The 7,172-nt window shown below is 60.5% G+C and overlaps 1 protein-coding gene across 1 annotated transcript in view; it reads left to right on the forward strand.

Annotated features, from left to right (window-relative positions):
* The first annotated feature begins 5,965 nt into the window (after positions 1 to 5,965).
* The window catches only part of NFAM1 (NFAT activating protein with ITAM motif 1), a 28,079-nt gene continuing 26,872 nt past the window's right edge, over positions 5,966 to 7,172 (forward strand). The window contains exon 1 of the mRNA XM_029953694.1: positions 5,966 to 6,178. Coding sequence (XP_029809554.1) covers positions 6,091 to 6,178 — 88 coding nt within the window. The 5' untranslated portion in view covers positions 5,966 to 6,090. The remainder of the gene's footprint in view (positions 6,179 to 7,172) is intronic.

The raw sequence follows: 7,172 nt of genomic DNA on the forward strand, positions 1-7,172 counted from the left end.
CTATTTCACCCCCAGATGGTAGATGAAGACACTACCCCCCCCCCACTGGTTTAGAAGAAAAGGGTGGGAGGCACATGGAGGGGGCGGGGCTTGCTCTACATTCCCAGGGCACCTGCCGGCCTTCCGGCCTTCCGAGGGAGAGCGGAGGAGGAGAGGGGAGGAGGGAGGAACAGACCTCTTGGAAGGGCTCCCTCTGGCTCCTCCAGGGCCTCCTGGAAAGCTGCCCACGGCCCCTTGGGAATCTGGCAGCTTCGCCCGTGTGAGAACCACAGGATGTGAAAATCCAGATCTCCTGGCCTCTCAGGCTGAATCTCTGGGCTGGGGTAACATAATTACCGGTTGCCGCACACACCCCTCTCCCCACAGAACACTGAGGCCCTCTGGCTCATAAAACCCGGGAACTGTGAGGGGTGACAATGCATGAATTAGCCTCAGGGGAGGCTAATTGTTCCCTTAATTGGCTGATCTCACTGTGGGAGCCCAGTTGTCCCTGCAAAGCCGTGGGACTGGTTTGCCTGGTGGCCAATAATGGCTCCAGAGACGGTTCCCCCCGTGGATTTGACGAAGCGTTCCCTGCAAAGTGGCTTGTTAGAGGACGTCCCTTGTTCCGGGGAAGGGGGTCGCAGAGGCGGGGCGGGGGTCTGCAGCCAGCGTGCCCTGTACTCCGTTCCCACAGACCACCCCGGCACGCCTCCGGTCCTGGCGCCCCTGCCAGCCCCCTTCTCGGCCATCACGTTGCCTCCAGCCCCCGCCCGAGCTTGCTGGAAGGTGGCCTCCGGCAGCCCAGACCCTTAAGAAGGGAAAGAAGGGACACGGAGCGTCCCCGCATGTGCCACCAGGTGGCGCCATTGGCACGGGACAACCCGGGGCTGTCCCCAGTGGCGGGTTGGGGACGGCAGTGGTACCATTAGCACAAGACCTTCAAGGCTGCGGTCAGTGCCTGCCACCTGAGGACCTGCAATGATTCACCTCCTCATCAGCACTGATCTTTCCCGGGGACACAGTTGTGGGGGCGGGGGTGAGCCTAAGGGGCCTTGGCACATGGTGAACACAGACTAAACGTTGAGAAATGATGCCATCTTTGTTTTCCGTCCCCACCCCCCCACCAGATCTTAAGGATTATCTTCAGTATGGCAGGGCTGAGGAGGGCGCGCTACCTCCTTGCTGCCTTCCTCCAACAGAATCAGCAGGGGGAGTCTTGTCCAACCCTGGGCCTGTGTCCCTTAGGGAGGCCTGGCCTTGGGTCCTGGCTACTCCTCTGATCCCCTCTGTGACCTTGAGCAGACCATTTACATGATTTTGTTCTGTCACTAAGTCTGTAAGATGAGGGTTATAATACCAGCCCCGCTGGGAGAATCAAGCAAATTGCAGAACATAATGATTAAAAGCGCTATCACGGGAATTCACGTCCCTGTTCCGCTGCCTACTCGCTGTGTGGCCTTGGGCAAGTGACTTACCCTCTCTGATCTTCAGTTTCTTCATCTATAAAATAGGGGCAATAATGATACTTACCCACATGAGGTTTCTGTGAGGACAGAAGTTGTCAATACATGAGAAACCTTTAGAAAAATGTCTGGTGTGAAACAAATAATAAACAGGCAAAAATACTGGCTGGAACCGAGAAGGCACTTTGGAAACGGGCCCTGTGAGCCCTCCCCCTGGGGCAGGACTCTCTGAGCATCGTGACAAAGACCTCCAGGTGGGTTTGCACGCGTCCAGGAACAGAGAGCTCCTTTTCTCCCGAGAACAGAGGCTGTTCTACTGCGGGCCAGTGCAGCTCGTGCCTTGATGGGTCCCCTCAGCCACGTCCCGGCTGGACTGTGCCCCTGGCCTCGTTAAGGGTCAGGTCTGCTCCCAGGGTGCAGCAGGAGGCTGAGGGCAACACACCCAGGCTGCTCCGTGGGGCAGAAAGGGGGCCCCGAAGGCGCCGCTGGGTGGGGTTAGGAGGGCAGGGAGGCTGCCCTCCCCCCCACCCCGCTCAGCCCTCTCCAGTGGGGGGTGGGCATGGGGGTGCTAGAGGCAGAGGACTCGAGAGCGGGCGCTCCGCATCTTGGCCACGAGGCCAGCGCGGAGGGTAGTTTTGAGGGGCTCCTCCGGGTGCTGGAGTCTGTGGTGGGATAGGAAATGACTTCCTGCAGCTGGAACGGGGTGGGGGGGGCGAGGGGCCCGTCTCCCCAGCCCTACTGCTGTCTAAGCACCCACCGCTCACAGTGCAGCCTGGGTAGGAGACAGAGGAGCCGTGCAGCTCCTGGGCGCCAAAGCAGCCAGCCCTGGGGCCTCACTGTCACTCGCTCGCTCCCTTGGAGAGCGGGAAGTCCCGCGTGGGGGGGGGGAATCTGTTCTCTTCACTAGAGGGGGAGCAACTACCGGAGGGCAAAGCTGTGACTGTGACGTATGTTCTGTGCTTGAACTGCCTGGCACACAGTAGGTACCTAATAACTAAAGCAAAAACAAAGAGCAGTAATTGTGGTCCAGTTCGGAAAGCTGTAGTCTTCATGGGGTCAAGGCACTTCCGGACTGCGGGGAACGTCTGCGCTCTCCCATTTCCTCCTTCTTCAGGGCTGCCGCTTCCTCCATGAAGCCCTCCTTGGTACCCCTTCCTTCTCACACCCTAAATAAATAACTTCTTCCCCCGACTGGCCCCCGCCTCCCTCTTGGCTCTGTACACACTTGTGCCATTAAGGCGGGCTGGGAGAGGGGTCAGGGCCCCGGCCCCCGGGGCTGTCCTGAGTCACTTCCCCTGGACACATTTCTCAGCTGTGTGACCTTAGGCAGATTTCATTTTAACCTCCCTGTGCCTCGCCATTCTCATCTGTAAAATGGAATTGATTATAGTACCTACCTATGGGACCGCGGTGAGGATTGGAGGATTAAAAGTGTCTTGAAGAGGGTCTGGTGTTTAGGGACTGCTCTGACCGCCATGTTGTTGCCTACTTATGCTCCTCACCCAAATGCGGGCTTCTCGAAGCCCGGATCTTTCACTTCCGCATCCTCCTGCCCAGGTCAGTGCCCAGTGCGGAATGGCGCTCAGCAAAATGTGAAGGGACGCAGGGATAGACAGGCGGATGGAGGGATACAGGGACTTATATCTGGATGGTCACAAGTGCTGAAGTCTGCTGCCCCCTGGGGACCTCACCCACAAACAGCCGTGGAGGCCTGGCCCACGGATACCCACAGGGGACGCCACCCCAGTCCGTGTCCCTACCCTCCTTTCCCGGCTTACCCAAAGTTTCCACCAAGAGCGCGGGGGTGGGGGCGGCAGGGGCTGGGAGGGGAGGAAACGCCATCAGATCCAAGTCCAGCTGGCCCGCTGCTCGGCAACCACGTGGCTGAGAGCAGGTGGAGAGCACTGGCGAGAACGAGGTTTCTGGATGAGCTGTAGTTTCACCTCCCGCCCCTGGTTCCTGAGGGCCTGGCAGGACGCCTGGCCCCCCAGGTCCCCGCCCAGGGCCCCTCCATGCCTCGCGCTCGGGCGGCCATCCCACTGAGCCCGCTGGGAGCCTGCTCTGTGCCGGGGTTGAGGGTAGGCGCCCACCCTCACAGCCAGCTTGGGAGGAAGGCACTGAACCCCATTTTTAAATTTAAAACTATTTTATAGTTTATTTTTAAGAAAGAGAGAGAGAGAGAGAGAGAGAGAGAGAGTGCGTGCAAATGAGCAGGGGAGAGGCAGAGAGAGAGGGAGACACAGAATCCAAGGCAGGCTCCAGGCTCTGAGCTGTCAGCACAGAGCCTGATGCGGGGCTTGAACTCACAAACTGCGAGATGGTGAGGTGACCTGAGTCGCAGTCGGTCGCGTACCAGACTGCGCCCCCCGTCCCCACGCCCCAAGCGCCGTACCCCATCTTAGGCTCATCCGTCCACCCGTCGTCCACCCATATTTACCAAGCACGTCCTGGGCGCCTGCCCTGTGCTGAGCACGGAGGGGGTCAGAGGGGAAGATCAAGGGGGCGCTGAGGGCTTTGTGTGCCGGGGCTCGGGCTGCGGAGCTGCGCCCGCGGGGACAGACAGGCGCCGAGGCAGAGCCCGCGTCCGTGCTCCGAGGCAGCTTGGCACTCGGCCGCCTCCCAGTGCCAAGTTGTAAAGAGACTCCTGGAGGCCCAGACCGATGCCTTTATATGCTCCCTCCGTGCACAGAGGCATTAACATGACGTCTATCACCATGGCATCGAGGTGCTCAGACAACCTGCTCCCCCCGGAGGTCGGAAACAGCGTGAAGCAGATTATCTGTGTCTCACGGTGACATATGCGATCATGTATCACCGTGATGGATCAACAGTCAGTGCCACCGGGGCCCGCCGCCCCCCAGCCGGGAGGAGGTGGCCTGTGGGTGTGTGTCTTCCTCACCCGGTGGGCAGTCCCCGCTCCATGGGCCACCCTCCTGGTGCCTCCGGAGCCGGTGGGAAACATCCACCCGCTTCATTGTTCATGTGCAAAGCTGCCGAGGGGAAAGCATTTGGAGGAGGGACGGACACCCGACCCCTTTTGTGCCGCCACAGGGTGTGGGGGGGGGTGCTGCACGGGGTAGGGGGGAGGCTCGGCTTTCACAGAGCGGGGCACTGAATGCTGGGCCCGTGGGTACCTGGCCTGGTCTTTGGCAAGCCGCGGTGCCTCTTGGGGGCATAGTTTTCTCTTTTGTAAACCTGGGAGCATCACATCTATCTCCAGGGTTCCTGCACACTGATGGAGACAGGAGGGAAGTGCCAGCACATGCCGCATTTACCCCAGCCTCCCCTGCATACCCCTCCCCACCAACCCCACACCCCTTCCCTCTGCCGCTGGGGACATGCCACTGGGGTCCAGCTTGGCCCAGTGCTGGCTTGGACCGCCAAGGGTAAAGGCCCCAGGCTGCAGGGGAGAGGGGTGCAGGGTGCAGGCAGTGAATAATTAGTCCCTGTGGCAGGGCCTGTGGGAGGGAGGAAGGGGATGTGGCTCCAGGCCAGAGGGGGAAGTAATTCATTTGTCTCCTGGTGGGGGAGGGGGTGAGCTCTGGCTGAGGGACCTTCAGCAGGGGTGGGGGGGAGGGAAGGACATCTCAGGTGAGTCAGAGAGGAGGCATCCGCTGGGCCTCTGGCTGTGCTGATGGTGGGCACGTGGCCTTTGGCACCATTCGGGCCTGGGAATGTGGAGCTCCTGCCCTCACCCTCACTGTCTGCCTCTCCTCCATCCTGCGCCCGCCCCGCCCCTCCCCTCCCAGAAACCGGCCCTGGGATGAGTGCATTCATCATGGGGGGCCTGGACCATCTGAGGAGAAGCTCTGTGGGAACACGGTCGTTTTAAGTTTCAGATGTGAGTGAGCAGTGGAAGCAAACCCTGGAGTCACCGGTGGGAGGGAATCCTGTGTCACCAATGTCTTCTGGGTGGGCCACCTGCTAGAGTGGGGGGAGGAGCACACCCCATGGGGTGGGTTCGGAGGCCCTGCAGGGGGGGAGCGGGAGCCCCAGATTCCTCGCCTGGAGCTGTGCTGCCTGGGGCCGCTCCCACTACTTGCTCAGAAAGTCCAGGTTAATTTTTTCTTCATTTTTAAAAATGTTTATTTATCTATTTTGAGACAGAGAGCAAGTGGGGGAGGGGCAGGGGAAGAGGGAGAGAATCCCAGGCAGGCTCCCCGCTGTCAGCGCAGAGCCCGACGTGGGGCTCGAACTCCCAAATCGTGAGCAGAAATCAAGAGTCAGAAACTCAATTGAGCCATCCAAGCACCCCCAGGGTTATTTTTTTAAAGTTTATTTACTTGTCTTTGAGAGAGAGAAAGAACATGAGCAGGAGAGGGGCAGAGAGAAAGAGGGAGGCAGAGAATCCCAAGCAGGCATTGAGCTGTCAGCACAGAGCCCAATGTGGGGCTCGAACTCCCAAACCGTGAGATCATGCATGACCTGAGCTGAAACCAAGAGTCGGACGTTTAACTGACTGGGACACCCAGGCGCCCCAGGAAGTCCGGGGTTATTGAGAGGAGCAGGCCCAGTGAGGCCCGGAGGAAGCAGAAGGGTGGCCGGGGTGGAGCTTCGCGGAGACTCAAAGGGGAACTCTGGCCACCAGCAGGCCGTCCCCTCCGGTGAACCAGAGCGGAAGGAGGACCGCCGGGCGGGAGGCCCCATGGAGAGGCGGCGGGCCCCGCCGGCCCCCCGCTCGGGCCCCTGGCTCCTGGGTTTGCTCCTGCTTCCCTGGACCCTGCAGCGCGCAGGTAGGGCCTCCTCCTTCCCACACACTCTCTGGCTCGCACATCAGAGCGGCTTTCATCTGCCTGTGCAGCTAATTCCTGGGGACCCGTCTCGGGAGATTTGCTGGTTGCGTTTGAACACGGCAGACTTCACACGGGAGCCTTCGGGGACCCAGGAGATGTTTAGCTAATGCCTCCGCCAAGGTGGCTTTTGAAGGGGTGGGGACGGCACTCCCCCCACTCACTGCTGGGTTAACAGCCTTCTTCCTCCAGCCTGACCTTGGGGCAGGGGAGGAGGGGCTTAGACAAGGGGGTGGATGGCCTCGCTGCGGCCAGGGGCGTCAGAATGGGTGTGGGGTCAGTGGGGAGGGACAGCTCACCCCCAAGGAATCTTACGGAGGAGCCACAGAGTTCCTGCCGGGCCGCAGGGCCTCAGCCCTGTCCCCTGTGTCAGCTAGGGAGAAGAGGGGTGGCCAGGGACTGGCCACCAGGGACACTGCGTCCTGGGACACAAAATCGTCACTGTTGCCGGAAAGCGTGGCCCTCTCCACTTCCTGTAGTCCAACCAGAGGCCACCTTGCATTATTTCACAACGGGAGCTCACGCCGTTCCTGGGACCAGCACTGAGCCCCCTTTCCTGGCCCCGGCCCCCTCAGAAGCTGGGTGGCCCGGATCCAAGCCACCCCCAGGAGTGGGCCTCACCGGGGCTGCCCACACAGGGGTCCCTCTTGGATTCCCAGTCTCCCCCACCCCACTGTGCAGCCGAGTTTTTTCCCTATTCGTCTAGACGTTGGAGAGGCCTCCAGGAGCTGCCCCCACCTCGGCCTGATTCTTCACCTTTCCTTTCTCCCACAACCACCAGCTGCAGCTTATCCTCCTCATCCTGAATTTGCCTCTTTGGACACTTAACCCGGGTTTTACTCTCCCACTCAGCCCGCCGCCAGCCACTCTTGGGGTACCGTCCCTGCCAGCACCACTGAAAAACCGGGAAACTGAGGGGCACCTGGGCGGCTCAGTC

This window comes from Suricata suricatta, chromosome 10 (assembly GCF_006229205.1).
Source record: "Suricata suricatta isolate VVHF042 chromosome 10, meerkat_22Aug2017_6uvM2_HiC, whole genome shotgun sequence".
Lineage (NCBI taxonomy): Eukaryota > Metazoa > Chordata > Mammalia > Carnivora > Herpestidae > Suricata > Suricata suricatta.